General features: G+C 38.5%; 1 protein-coding gene across 2 annotated transcripts; it reads left to right on the top strand.

Annotated features, from left to right (window-relative positions):
- The first annotated feature begins 8,691 nt into the window (after window positions 1-8,691).
- bdh2 (3-hydroxybutyrate dehydrogenase, type 2) lies at window positions 8,692-15,691 on the top strand. 2 transcript variants are annotated; one of them, XM_079159311.1, is made up of 10 exons: window positions 8,692-8,740; window positions 10,764-10,851; window positions 11,844-11,922; window positions 12,426-12,522; window positions 13,679-13,787; window positions 14,140-14,200; window positions 14,348-14,461; window positions 14,846-14,904; window positions 15,064-15,156; window positions 15,319-15,691. In XM_079159311.1, the coding sequence occupies exons 2-10, from the start codon at window positions 10,780-10,782 to the stop codon at window positions 15,370-15,372; spliced, it is 738 nt and encodes a 245-aa protein (XP_079015437.1). In that variant the 5' UTR covers window positions 8,692-8,740; window positions 10,764-10,779; the 3' UTR covers window positions 15,373-15,691. The 2 variants fall into 2 exon arrangements, with proteins under 2 accessions (XP_079015437.1, XP_079015436.1); XM_079159310.1 differs by having other exon boundaries at window positions 8,698-8,740; window positions 10,761-10,851.
- Window positions 15,692-15,760: the final 69 nt, after the last annotated feature.

The raw sequence follows: 15,760 nt of genomic DNA on the forward strand, positions 1-15,760 counted from the left end.
CTCTCATATTGTGCAATGACACATTTACAAAAAAATATCTGCAAACTACAGGTAACACAGTCAAACCAACATTTTGCATGCCCACATTTACTCAAGCGCAGAGGAGAAACAAGTGCGAGAGGAAAAAATGCAAGGGGCATGCTTGTCAGCATAAACTGCAAGAGCTTGCGTGGTTAGCAGGGTAAAACAGTGCTCCACAACTCAAACAGTAAATGCACTCAAAGCTATGTAGCATCCCGATTCCCTCTGTGTTAAACTAACAAAGCAGGTCCAATTGGAAACTAGCAACAGTTTTGTCTGGCTCCGGCAACATAGAAATTAAAGGGGAGCGAAATTTGTTTGGCTAACAGAATTTAGGATATGGCTACTTGCGTTGTGTTTGAAATCATTTGAATAAATTACATTTTAGTTTTAATTTATTCGAACTTCATTTATTTGAAAATGTAGCAGCCCCGCTGGAAAGTCACTGCCAAAAGAATGCCAAAACGTATTTACAGCACGTAACTCCCAGTAAAACCACAAATGGTCAACCTTACATTTTTTTTGTGTGTGTGTGTGTGTGTGTGCAGACTAAACAAAAGATCCAACATGTTTATATTTAGAGGTGCTGGTAAGTGGATTTTTTTTACTTTGGACAGAGACAGACTACTTTTGTATCCCTTCCACCCTTGGCATGAAAGGCAAAGGCCCTATCTAGAGCCAGTGTTCATTTTGTCTGTTCTGGGCTACAGCAGAGGACCCACTCCGTATATAGATATAAACAGTTACAAGGTAACAAAAACACAGCGATTCTTATGTTCAGGTGATTACTAAAGAAAACACACTTATAAATATTATATTCCATATTTGCCAATAGATCCACCGACCTGCTACACACTGTATATTTCACTTCCTTACACTTCAAGCACTTTAGTTGTATTAAATAGAAGTAAGGTGTTTATTATTCCAAACCAACCACTACAAACCTTCTTCACTGACCGCTGGTCTGCCACTGCCTCAAATCCTCTCCTCTGTTTCCACGGCAATGGAGCAGATGTATTTGGTTTGAAGATAGCTTGTCAGATGGCACAGCTAAGAACAACAGACAGGATTATGTGTTAAAGCTGGTGATATATTTCTGCTTTGGTCAAGTGACATCTCCGGACCTTCAATGAAAATCCACATTTCTCACGTTCCAAATGTCCAGGCAGTGCTTGATATAAGCCAACACTGGCTGTGACATTTGGGTGGCTGTTGTACTGTCACAATCAATCTTTACTCTGTGTTGTCATATTCCTACAATGGTAGAATCCAACTGTCGCAGATTGGAAATTGTTGATAGGATTTTCCAGCAAATCTATGGCAATCAATGTCAATTCTCTGTACAAGGCTGCTGCTGGTCCCTTGAGAAGACACCGGGCCATCAATCAAACTGCCTCCCACATAACCTGTTCTCTCTGAAACAGTTGGACTCATCTGAAATGTAAAATAGCATGTCTATGTAAGTGAAACAGACTAATAATAGACAGAAATAATAAAAGCTCAAAATAATAATGTGGGTGTGTATTTCAGTGTACATCAACAGCGTTTATGTCTATAGACATAAACGCTGTTGAAAAAAAATGCCAAAAAAATTTAGTTCATGAACTAAATTTTAGTTTTTTGGCATTGAATTGTGACCTGAAACATCCCTGACCTGAAGCATTCAAATAGGCTACGGGTCATGTGTAGTGCGAGTGAAACGCTTGCTGTTACATTTCTTATATTGACCACTGAATTGATTGAAATTGGAGCGTATGAAAAACCCTTAGCTGCTGCTTCTGTGATCAATTGTATTAATGAGTTGTAGTGACAAACCAACATAGGATTATCTTCTGCCCCAATATCAGCTTTATTCTGGCTATTTTCCTCTCCCAGCCTGTTCATTTACCTTCACTCTCCTGTTATTTCAGACCCTCACACGCTTGCAGTAACGCTTGTTCCTGCCATTTTGCCTCACCCACCTGCTCACCTGTTCTCACACCCCTTGTTACCCCAAGGCTATTTAAGATGGTCTTGAGCTATGGGGTAAGGCACATGCGTAGTGTAACTGGAGATGCGATGTTTGAGGGGTACAGCAGACGTAAAGGGAGGTGTTGGAGTTTGATTTATCATAACAGACTAGCCTCATTGATTTTATCCAAATGTTTAAAACTCACATATATGACAGCTGCATCCTGAAAACTAGTGTGAATATAGTGTGGCATGAATGGTTTAATATATAACCTGTTTGATGTAGTAAGGATAAGAGTTTTCTTCTTTTTTTAAACACCCTCCAGTAACCCTGGAGCTACTGGAGTCACAACAGGTGTGGGGAAGGCTCCTCTGGGCCAGGGCTGGAGACGTTTTTCAACTCCCAGTAGAAAGATGTTATCTAGGAAAAAGGAATATTAGAAAGATGTATTTAGGGAAAAGGAATATTAGAAAGATGTATTTAGGGAAAAGGAATATTAGAAAGATGTTATTAAGGGAAAGGAGATATGAACAGGGAAGGTTTGGCCCGCTCTGAGAATCCAACAGAATGAGGTAAACTGGGTGTAAGTAAAACATATTGTCGTATCCAAGGAAACGGAGGAAGAGCTTAAAGACCAAAAGGCGATGTCAGCTACGCTATATAAGACTATGTAAAGAATGGAATAAATCAGTGGCTCTCCTGAGAGTGAACTCGGCTTGAACTCTTTGCTTGAAGAATAAACTCTATTGCATCGAACTCTGTCTGATTCCAATGCGTTCTTCAAACTTCATTGGAACCATTTCCACTCATTCCCTGCCAGATTGTCAACGTTGCTTTATGCCTTTGTGTTCCTGCTCTCTGTACTCTGCAACCTGTCACCTGGAATCTTAATCTGAGCCCTGCAACCTGTTCCCTGAAGCCGGTATCTGTACCTGCCTGTCTGCACCTTTTTCTTGCCCCATTCTGCTTATTACTGGTGGATTCTCAATCACTTCTGTTTGGACTTTCAGTGAGCTTAGATATCTTCACCTGGTCAATTAATCATTGAACTGCATTTGATTCCTCCTCCCTCTGCTGCCTGAATTTGTGAATCAGCAGTTTGTTTCAGCTCCTTTCTCTCTTAGAGTCTTTGGTTTTACTGTTATGGTTCAAAGTCTTTCATTATTGTGATTTTCAGCCAAAGCAGTTATCCATTTCTAGTCCAAAAAACTCAGATAAACCGACTGTCCACTACCTGCCCAGCTCCAAATGGCTGACGGACAGTTAGTTAGCTGGTGAACATAGTGAGAGGAGCATTTAGCTGCTAAAGCAGCTGATATTTTCCTCAGGAGTTGGTGAAAACTAAATATTGAATTTATATTAATCTGGTGGCCAGAAGCACAACACCAAATGTCTCTATTGCTGCTCCTGGTGAACTGGATTGGTAAATAGGTAACTGTTTGGTAAATAGGTAACTGTTTGCTGACACAGTCTCCATATCAACTTTATAAGGTGATTACGTCAGGTGTTTTTCTCATTTGTTGTATCTAAGCAGGTTGCAGCTAATCCCTACACATAACTGCTAGACTGTGTAGGAAGAGACCAGTCTGTTGATATGCCTGAATTCTTGGGCAGTCAATGTTAGTCCTACATTACTAACACTAATGTATGCGTTAAACTTAGGTAAATAACTGAAAAATTCAATTTCAGATGCGATCCAGTGACCTTTTCATTCCTGTGACAGCACATAAAAGGAATTCAGAAACACTATACAACTGTATTTAAGGTCAATGCAGATGTAGGAAATGTAACCAAACATTATACATCTTCATCTGGCTCAGAGTCCAATGCCTCAGACCTGGTTTTAACGCCGTCGATAGCTTTTTCTTTTGTTCGTTATTTGTTTGATTTGATGTTTATGAATTGGCTAACACTGAGGACACCTGTGGTTAAATGTATGAGTCGGCAGGTATAGGAGAGGCAGCATTAGGCTTCATTTAAGAAACAACAAAAAATGCTGAAAATAGTTTTTCTCTTTTCGTTGGAGGTGTGGGTGCAGGAAATGACGACAGTTGTTGTTTTTCAATTCATATTTTCAGTTCGTATTCTCAGAACAGGTTGACTTAATTCTTGCAGTCGTAAAGTAAACAAAACCAAAACAGGTCTGAAGTGGCCGTTTGTCGGAAAAACCACAGGACTACTAAATACAATCTATTTAGAATGAATGGTCTCTTACTGTAGTGATTTGACAGTTTTTCACTGTATTTTTTACAGTCCAGCTGAATGCAATATTTGTTTTGTCTTTGTTTTCCTGATTGAATGCGGATGCTTTTAGTATCTATCTTTTTTTTTTTTTCAAGAAAATATATGACAAAACATTTTCAATTATCTGTGCTGAATGTCAAGTGCCCAACAAATAATTACACTTGGCCAAAGAAAGAAGCCGAGTTGGCCTCAGTAGAACTTAATGAATATGTCAGTTCAAAATGTAATTGGAATTCATTACGAGGAAATTGTTCTCTTATAAGAACCCTGGGTTGCGCTGGAAGCTATTTATGTACTTCGTGTCAGTGCCGGTAATTGCCTCCTCGTGAGTGATCAAATCGTGATGTTTTCTGTTCTACAGGGTCTGACCTGACCTATAATACTGTAGCAGCACCAGAGGCTGAATTGATTCAATAACGCAGTGGTGTTCATACTGTATACAATCTGAATCAAAGATAAGAGACTGCAGTAAATTGTTCTTCCTCGGATTATTCTTTAGGACAAGCATTAAAAAAAACAGCCTTCTTACAATCAGAAATTAGAAATGTCTATTTCCTAATTTGTAACTTCAGAGAGGTATAGGCTACTGCCAAAGACAATTATTAATTCCACTTATAAAAGGTATCTTCTTTTAGTCTTAATAAGCTTTTCTGTCTTAATGACAGACAATGACGTCTTTGACTGACGTGACTGGATCAAGCTGTGTTCTTAGAGGAAAACTAATTAACAGGACATTTCACTGCATGAGTGGCATAAGAACAGGCAGGGTGAGGGAGATTTCTGTGAAGTCCCTTCCTTTTACATGGACTGTGTTTTGCAACGAAACAAAACCTTATAACTCAAATATTCGTCTTTTTCTGTTCACTCATAAAACTATTTCTGAATCGCCGGAGGTTTGATCACAGACGTTTCATCCATTTTTTTAATGTATTTGGGCTGAATTTGCCTGAAGACAATGTGTCTCAAATAGTGATAGACATCATCTATAAAGCTTTTATACCCAACCCTGCTAATTAAATATACATGTACCCTGCTGTGCACTGTGCTTGTTGACAGACTCTATTTACAGACAACCGTTACACTAATGGAAACTATATGGTTAGTTTAGCGTGTTTACAGTGGTGTATACTTATTGTACAGAATATCTGCGCTTACAAACAAAGTCTATGCTTTGTCTGAAAGTGCAGATATACACCTTCTTTCCTCATTTATAAACTGTCACTGTGACATGATGGGGATTGGCCATTATGAATTGTTTGACACTAATGAAGCTCCTACCACTATTCACAACGGCACCTCGGCTGTGTTTTTGCTGCCAAACCCTCTTCTTTTTTCAAAAGAGCATTGTGAAAAAAGTGTAAGGAAATTTATAGATTTACATTTCAGGGCCACTTCTCAGTCTTTGCTATGTCAGACTTTGGTCTAGGATTTATGAATTGTTAGTTTATCGACATCCACTCTAAGTTAATTTGATTAAGATAAGATCGAACTTTATTATTGTTCCAGAGCTTCAACAAGGATTACAACAGAAGAATAGCATGAAAACAACAATAGAATACAAATATAACCATATATGAACAATAGAATACCAATTATTAAGTGTTAAAGAAGCAATACAGACACCATTGCAAAATAGAATAGAAACAGCAATAAGGTAAATAAATTAAGTAAAAAATTCGGCGGCTATGACCATTCTTGTACAGAGCCTCTGTGTTTTTAGTCCAGTTCATCTTATTGTCTAGGTGGACGCCCAGGTATTTGTAAACGTCGACGATGTCCACATCTGCTCCCCTGATGTAGACTGGTTTCGTAGGGATCCTCAGTCTCCTAAAATCAACCAGAAGCTCTTTAGTCTTTTTGGTTTTGAGTTGCATATGATTCAATTCACACCACTCAACAAAGCTGTCCAGCCTACGTCTGTACTCGGCTTCCTGTTCTCTGCTGAATAGCAGAGTCATCCGAAAACGTATAGGTGCCAGGATTTTGAGCAGTAACTAAAGTCTAATTTCACAAAATGCCTTTCACAGGAAAATAAATCCTGGCTGATAACTAACTGCAGGCAGTAATTATTACAGCTGCTTTTTATTAATGCTATTATGTGTTATTTGTAAATTAACTAGTGTTCATACAGATGCCATGTATGCATCCTATCTATTTTTTCTTCCTGTGTATACAGACCTTCGACCCATTGGTTAGATTTATAAACTGAAGATCTCTTGAAATAGAGAAGTTTAAACTGTTTATGGACTGCAATGGCTCTACATGTATTGACTAATTTGGTTTAAACAAATAATGTAAATTGTGTATGTTTTGACAAGCCTTGTGGGGGAAAACGCTTTAATTATCTCCCACACCTAAATCAATAAGTCATTAAAGGTGTGCCACGAGTCATTTCTGATGTAGATTCTGTACAAATGCATTGATTTGCAAGCTCCAGTCTGGTAAAAGAATATCAAGTGGAGGAATGACCTCGATGATTTCATATTACATTTCTTTTTAAACTATGAGTTTATGAGTTATTTGCACCATAGACGAGGGTTAGTATAGGGCCCTGCTCTACCTCCCAGTCGGCTAATGGGCTGTTTTTATTACCACGGCAGTGGTCATTTGAGACCAGTCTGTATTATTTGTTTTGAAGAAATGTGTGAGATTTTCAATCGGCCTGGGAGAACTTGTTTGATAGCTCCACAGATTCCAAAAAAAAATGGATGATGGACAGTACTTTGAATGGGGAAACTAAATAGGCTGGCCCTCCCTTGAGCTACAAATCAACAGAGAAAAGAATTGCGTTATGTTATTTGTAAAAAAATCAAATTGATTATAACAAATAAATAGAAACATTTCATTTCATTGTTCATGGCATTTTCTCTTGTGTGCAGATGTTTTTAACGAAAAAATGATTGAAATTAATACTGAAGATAAAACCACACATTGCTATAGACACATGATATGCAGCATATAACCCAAATGAATCACATGTATATTGCGTATTTCGATAAACCTGAGATTAAGTAACATAAACTGTCTTGTTCCACATCAACAAGTGACCAGCTGCAGAGACTACAATGTAATTGGCACTCACTCTGTCTTTGCGTGTTATTGTCTATTGATTGAAGTGTATCCCTTGGGTGTGGAAAAAACTAGCTTCCTGTCCACTTAAGTGATGAAGAAAATGACGGTGTCCCTCTTGGCCTCATTCAAGAACAGCTGTTAGGCTGGTCAAGCACTTTTGCAATTGTTCTTACATATTTCATCATTCAACAGACCAATGCAGTCTTTCAACCAGTCCCATATTGAGTTTCTGTCTTTTGCACACATTCTTTTCAATGCACCTGTACCAATATAAAAATAAATCAAATATAGCAGAAAGCAATACTGGACTTGGCATTCAATTCAGAGCAGATGAAACTCAAAGCAAAAAACAACAGGTCGTAGTACAGCAGAGGAAAATAATTGGTATTGAGATATAAAAATAGCAGATGTTAAATCCACTAAAAGCAACAGAAATGTGAGTTAGATTTACAAATAATGTGGCTAACTTGAGTTTAGAATGTCTAGAGAAAGACAATTGAGTTTTAAGTTTATTCTTGAACGTTGAAACAGCAGTTAACAAAACAGTCTCATCTCAAGGTCCATTGAGTATAGTTCTGGAGCTTTTGATCATATCAAATGAACTTCATCATGCAGGTGGACTTTGCCCAGGTGTCATGGAAATGGTAGCTGTTCACTTCTCTACTGGGCACTTTAAGGACTTGGACATGTTGTCATGGAAGCTTCTAAGTTTCTGATCAAACTCAGCTGAGAATGACATCATGTGAAACGATTGAATTTCCCAAAGCAACTAAATGTTAAATTTCAAGCTTAAGAATGAACTTCCATGCTGAAATTTCAGACGTATATACTGGAGTTTTGTTCTTCTTCCTTTTATTGTACGGGTGTCTAACTTGGATTTAAAAAGCTGACATTCTCAAATCACAAATGAAGGATCATTTTCAGTTTACACCATGCAGCAGCCAGCTATTAACCTCAATGACAATATATTTTGTATGAACCATTAATCCTCTGCGATAATACAATTGGGCCTTTGAATAACATTGTGCAGCTCTCAAAGGTCAATTGTCAATTTCACCAAGTCTTTCCAAAGGTAGTCATTTCATTATCAAGACAGTTCACACCCACCAGAAGAAGAATCAACTCCTGCATATGATTAAAAGTTGCTGGAACAAACAGTGGCCTCTAAATACTAAATGTTCATACATTTGAAGAGGGAGCTTAAAACTCTCATACTGTGAAATAATTGTATTCTATTGCAGAAAAAAAGGCTATTTTTAACAAAACGTGCGCCTGTTTAATAAAGAAGACACTTCACTCTCTTGCGCTCAATTTCATTTTCTAGGATTACAAACTGCTGTCGTAGACACTTCCTGGTCTGGAACCAATAGCGGTACAAGCATTAAGTCACGTGTGGTGCTCCTCCTGCACGTCTTTGACTGTTCAATGTGTCGGACCTGACCTGAGCAGAGGGTGAGTTTCCGTGGGTTTTTCGTGGCATTTACTTGACTTTGCAACCTACGAATAGTAGGCTTAATGTACAAATTCCACCGCGGAGGTTGTCACAATGTGTTCAGCTACAACGTGCATTTCGTCCGTGCTGCAGTAAATACGTGTAGAGTTGTGTGGAAGTACGTTAAAATGAAACGTTTTATGCACCGATCTGAATCAAAGGAGTGAGTGCAGGCTATCGATCCAGAGTTGTACAGTAGCAGAAAAAACACTCAACTACTCTTTGGAAAAAGAATAGCTCACAGCAAGCAGCACGTGAGCAGCACTCATGTCCCAAATCAACATATCACTGCGATTAACCTTCTGAACTTCGCGGAGCTAAACATTGGAAACTGTTTTTGCGACTATATGACCTTTCTAGATCCATGAATCCATTTTCACTACTAAAGTAATCCAGTGATAGTTGTTGACTGTTACGGAAGCCCTCCACGGACATGATTCAAACATTTTAATAGACATAATTAATTATTTTTAGGGCTACATTGTGACTTTAAAATAAACCCTGCAAAATAATTACATTTTTGATAACCTTTGCTTTTGAACCACATTATGTGTTAATCCCTCCAAGTGCCAATGAGGCTATCAACTGCAATTCATATCTGCACCGGTGCAGCCTCAGTCCAGACCCAGACCGAGAGCGTGCACTTCACGAATCAATATAACGTTAATTAGTGGCGGCCCACCTCCTGTATGATATAATTTATACTATTGCATTGGCACCTGTTGCTATTTATAGCACCTGCATGTGTGACTATAACAGCTAATGCAGCCTGCAGAGCAAAATATGACAAAACAACAGAATCAGATAGATAGATATATACTTTATTTATCAACAGGGGGAAATGTATGTTACAGCAGCAAGACATACAAAGTAAGCAAAGTAACAGAGTAACTAAACATATTAATCACCTTAATAGGACAAGTATGTGTGAACACAGACTCATTTTTTTTTTTCAAACTAGTCAAGTGTTGAAGTTGTAAACAACAACAATAGTGCAAAGCATTCAATACCGAATGGACATACATGGATACACATGTTGCACCACTGTGTGTAAGATTAAACTATCTCAATGCCAGGAATACAAATTGAGAACATTTCTGAAGAAGTGGCACTGCAAAGTTTTGCTTTTTGTTTACTTGGCTTTACTTTGCACCGGTGCTGTCAGCCCACAGACGTCTGCTTGTTGAGGCAGAAAATTAAAATCAGAAGTGAAAAAACAAAACTGTGACATCAGTCTCCAGACTGAAAACACAGAAACAGGGTGAACAGCACCGCCCTCGGGTAGGAAGGTAAAACAGCAGTCATACTTCAATATACATTGTAAAACATTTGGTCATATCAAACATCTATTTTGTTGAATGTGAGGACATCAGGGAAATGTGCCCCTTTCAGCCATAAACATTTGAATGAGGGAGCACTCATATTTTGAGAGTGCCTATTTGCAATGAGTTTTGTGCTGTACTCTGTGAGGTTTATCATAGCTAACATGCAATATTTATTATAGAAGAATAAAATAATATAGTGATTACCCTGTCCGTGCAGATATGAGATACAATGCCACATTTCCTCATAAGGCCTGTTACCGTCGGCTACGTGTCTTCATATTGTAATAAAACGGATTTTTATATTTATGGCTTCGCACTTAAGAACTATTTGTTCCAGTGTACTACAGATTATTGCGGGACTGTTGCCCTGTGAATTCAGATAAATAAGATCTGATACTACACCACTTCATCACCGCTATGGGTTTTATAATGCTGAGTAATGCATAATGATCTCGATAGTTGGACATTACAACAGTGCACCAGATATTTGGATCAACAAATAGTTAGTCAACATATATCATGAGTTACTGCAAATATTTGTATTGTAAATATTTAATGAATGCTTATTAGGAGATTTTTATTATCGGAAAGACAAACTAGATCATTATCAACATGAACCTGAATGCATACCCTATTCTTTTTGTTTTGATCACAGCAGCAGTGAAAGGTGCACCATGGGCCGTCTCGACGGGAAAGTGATTGTGTTGTCAGCCGCCGCGCAGGGGATTGGACGTGCTGCAGCAATAGTAATGAGCTTTAATCAACATTTCTCACTTGACACTTTTCCTACAAAATCCCAGAGGAGAATTCTATATTGAATAGCTTGTGTGTGTCATAGCAGTGCACATTTTGACTTCATTGCCTATTTCAACCAATTTTCATCTAAATGGAGGATTTTAATCGTGACAGTCCGTCTTATCATCTGTAGCAGCCATTTAAAAGAGTACAAGTGTACAGTAACGGGGATCCAAAGCATCTTTCTTCCAAATGACTGTGCTACAGAAACACACGCTATGTGCATATATTTAGTTGCCTGCTTAAGTTCTAGTTTTACCCCGTTATTATAGCAAAACACTTGAAGTTCACTCGCACATATCCTTGTCGAGATGGGGTCATCATCACATCCATTCCCTTCAAGTGATGTCTTTAAAACCTGTGCCTTGTATTACAGGGGTTTGTGTTTTGTGGAGCATTTCAAATATAGAGAGGTCTATCTACGTCTCGGATCATTAGGTTCAAATCACATAGTTGTACATGGGGGGGGTCAATTGAGCTTTTTTCCACTCAGTGTTTAAAATGTGTGTTTTGCTGATGTGGTCTACAGTACTCTGTGGCAAATGATGCAGTCACTCCATCAGGTAGCAGCTGAGTGGAATGGATTCAAAGAGAGGGTTGAGAGATTAAGGCTAACAATTCATTTTGTATCTATAGATACGTGGTAATAAGATTGAGGTGTCTGCACTGTGTCCCGAATTATTGCCTGAAGTCAGGGGAAGTGATTATGTGCATTTAGATGGAAAGAAGTTGATCAAAGTTACCCACCTTTCACTGTTCCCAATCTTTTTTTCATAATGAATAGCTTATTTTTACAAAACGGCCATAGCCATTTTAGAATTAAAACAATTTGTTTAAATCACAGGATCATACCAAAATATTGTAACTGTTTCCACGTCTCACTACACGTTTTATAACATGTGCGGGCATTGTGTAACTGCTTCAAGTTTTTTCACCTGTGTAGGCATTTGCAAAGGAGGGAGCTCAAGTCACAGCGACAGACATCAATGGAGAGAAGCTGAAAGAGCTGGACGGCAGTCCGGGTAAGGCTCATATCTCAGGTCTGAGTCTGCCACCTGCTGGGGAACCAGTGTTAAAAGATGAATTTAAAACATCTCCAAAGTCTTGTTTTTCAATATTTTGTAGGGCTGCAACCAACGATTATTGTCATTGTCCATTAATCTGCTTATTATCTTTAGTAATTGATTAATCAGTCGTTCTGTAAAATGGTGAAAAATGAATCACAGTTTCTCGTAGCTTTCTTATGACAGCTTAACTACTGATGATATAAAATGACATGTTTTAAACGTAAGGGCTTTAATGTGTTGCTTTTGCTTACAGTTAAGTTATACTGTATGAGTCAATTACTGCCCACTGATCTCCACAATACATCGATACACTCCTAATTATCTACAATAAGTCAGTGAACAGGGGACTGATCACTGCCAAACCATGCTGTCCCCATCATATCATTACCAATACATTATATAATAATCTATCATAATGTTACAACAAACCAAAACGCTCTTTCTCAATCCGCCTACAGGGATCAAGACTAAGGTGGTGGATGTAACTAAGAAGGACCAAGTTGAAGCCCTAGCCAAGGAACATGACCATGTGGATGTGCTGTTCAATGTTGCTGGGTACGTTTTGCCTCTGTTCTGTATGAGGTGCTGAGTAGTAATACTGACGTACTCTGCTTAATGCATTAAATCAGATGATATTCTATTTTATTTTGTCAGAAAACCTCATGAATCAATGAGCGACCCTGTTGCACTGGATGACATGTTCCTTCAAATGCACATTAAAATCGGCGATGAAGTTTGTTTTGTCAATATTGGTTAGCACACCAAATAATCTATAACAAATTATTCTCTATTTGCTCCTGTTTAAGTGATATATGCTAAAAACTACAAGTGGTTTGAGACTGGATAAGGACCCAGGTGGGTTGCACAAGTTTCCTGAATGTTCGTATTTTTCTGATATTTGTAACCTACTTGAAACATTGAATCTAATATGAAAGGTTAGCGTACATTCTGTTGGTTTAACGGATCAGAGGAAATAAAGCCTGTTAACTCCGCCTAAGTGCATTTTATAAAGTATTTAACATGTGTATATGTTTTTAGTACATTTTCACAAATTTCCCCCTGGGGATGAATAAAGTATCCATCCATCCAAGTTGTGATTTATCAAACGTATTTCTCTTTTGAAAGGGCTGGTTTGCCTATTAAGAATAACATAAGGTGATGCAGAAATGGCAGAAACCTTGTGAGGAACATTCATATACGCACAAATTTTATCTTCTCACTATTTTTAGGGCCTATTGTGAATTGGGTCGTGGTGGTTTGTCATTTTTAAGAAGTGGGTTAAAAGGTTTGGAAACACCGTTTTGGATGATTACCTTTTTTTGTTTTTAAACGTGACGTTTATATTCGGCACCATTTTTTTTTTAAAGAAGGAGATGTCGGAAAGTATTGAGCGACATATTTTTGGTTTATACTTTTCATGGGATTTGTTGACGATAACATTGTTTTCTTGTTTTTCTGTCTCCACATTGAGCATATTTATCCAACCCCTGCTTAACTACATTTCCAAAATCCCTACACCTTAAGGTTTAACCTCTACTTGACCATTTGTCAATCTCCTTAACAAAGGTCTCTATAGTGACGCCTTATGAGGCTCAGTAAAATGTTGAGGGGGGTTAACGCAGCATTTGGACCAGCATTTATTTACAGTTTAATAATTATATCTCTGATATATAAGTTAGTATACAGTTTACATGTCATCTACTGTCTACAGGTTTGTGCACCACGGCTCCATCTTGGACTGTGAAGAGGCTGACTGGGACTCTACGATGAACGTGAACGTTCGGAGCATGTACCTCATGAGCAAGGCTTTCCTACCGAAGGTGACCCACTTTACCAGACGCTTAACCCTGTTCACCCTCCTGTCGAGAGAATGGAATAGGTGCTGCTGTAAATTGAGTGACATATGCTTTTAATTTGTTCTCATCCTTTTGTCTGCCGGGATTAGCTGTATTACTCTTGAGCCTGTGGCATGATGGACGGCGACTCCCCAATCACTAATCCAGCTTTAGCCGCAAACTGACAAAACTGTCTCAATGGGGAGTTTTAGCTTGAATCCTGTGGCGATTCTCAGTTATCCGTTACATAACAATGAAAACCAAAGTCTGTCGCACTATTTTTTACCAATTACATGCTGTTGATATGACACCTTCCGGATTTATTTTGTCATTCTAGATGTTGGCAAAGAAGTCAGGAAACATTATCAACATGGCATCTGTTGCATCAAGCATTAAAGGTAAATAAACTTCTGCAGATCTTTAAACTGATCAAAGGGACATTGAGTCGTTGAATTATGACCGTGTTCATTGTAATCCTCTTAGCTCAGATAATTGCTCTACGTGTGTGACTTTGTGGGAGTGACATATGTGTTTCCTCGACGCAGGTGTTGTGAACCGGTGTGTCTATAGTACCTCCAAGGCTGCTGTGATCGGGCTCACCAAATCTATAGCGGCTGATTTCATTGATCAAGGCATTCGCTGTAATTGTGTCTGTCCTGGTAAGTTTAGAGCGATCTGCAAAACAAAACCATGTGTCCTTTGATTCTTCATCAAGTCGTACTCGAGGTTGCTGGCACTTTAATAGATAACAATGTACTGCAGACATCCTTGAAAACAAATTGTCATCAAAACTGTTGTTTTTCGAAAGATCTAAGGGGACATTGTGCATTTTAAAGATATGCAAGCCTTGAGTTTGTCCCTTCAAAGCCAGTCTGAGTGCAAACTCTTCAGGCTTTTATTTGCGCAGCAGACCTGAAGTGATCCCAATCGTACCTATTTAGTTATCATAATCATCTAATAAGTCAAAAGGTATCTATATTTCTGTATTCAATAGTGTTGTATTAGTGAAGGTTTTAGAAGAAATTCAGGGTTTCTCTTCTCAGGTACTGTTGATACTCCATCATTGAGGGGTAGGATCCAGGCCCAACCTGACCCAGAACAGGTATGGAAGGCTTTTACTGTCATTTTCTCCAATCTTAATCTGACAGTAATGCCTGCATGGGTCATTTAACAGGTACATCTTATCTTGGTATCCATTGGAGATAGTAAATGCTTCAACTGTAACTCCTCTCTCTTTCTCTCTCTGTGTGTAACTCCTCAGGCTTATAAGGATTTCATGGCACGACAGAAAACTGGCAGAATGTGCACAGCCGAAGAGGTGGCGTACCTGTGCGTGTACCTGGCCTCCGATGAGGTGAGTGCTTGCAGATAATGCACCCAAGTCGTACATGTATATGTTGCACATTACATCACTAGTCAGGCAGAGCTTGCAGGGCCGTAGCTACATGGTGGTCCAGGCACTTTGTATTTATTCTAAACATTTGAAAGAAAAACGTGTTTCTCGGCTCCTTCACAGTCTGCCTATGTGACCGGGACGGAGCAAATCATAGATGGAGGATGGAGACTCTGAAGAAACTGTTTCAAGCTCAAGCTTTTCTGAAGTGCACCAAGAATGACTTGATCATGTTTTATTTTATTTAGCATATTATGTTTACTGATTCTGTAGGGGGGACCCCCCATGTTCAAATTCAAATCAATGCCAAAATCTATGCAATGCCAAAATATTAATATTATTAATATGAAATTGTAATACATTGACTTAATCACAGCTGCAGTGTACTGGTGTCATCACATTATAAATACATCCATTATTACATATTTGGTATCTGGTAATGTGATTAATAATGAAATATGTTTAAACATCTATTAAAACGTCTTCTTCACAAACACCCTTGAGTGGCTTTTCTATGTGACCCAACTTCCCCCCCAACGAGGCACTCCCTGCGCGCGGTACTTAC

The sequence above is a fragment of the Pholis gunnellus genome (genome assembly GCF_910591455.1).
Source record: "Pholis gunnellus genome assembly, chromosome: 5".
Taxonomy (NCBI): Eukaryota; Metazoa; Chordata; class Actinopteri; order Perciformes; family Pholidae; genus Pholis; species Pholis gunnellus.

What these genes read in the sequence shown, in the direction of transcription:
- bdh2 (XM_079159311.1), top strand. Translation starts at nt 10,780, where the DNA reads ATGGGCCGTCTCGACGGGAAAGTGATTGTGTTGTCAGCCGCCGCGCAG. An exon ending in TGTTGCATCAAGCATTAAAG is followed by an intron (nt 14,201 to 14,347) that starts GTAAATAAACTT and finishes TCCTCGACGCAG; the next exon opens with GTGTTGTGAACCGGTGTGTC. An exon ending in TGTACCTGGCCTCCGATGAG is followed by an intron (nt 15,157 to 15,318) that starts GTGAGTGCTTGC and finishes GCTCCTTCACAG; the next exon opens with TCTGCCTATGTGACCGGGAC.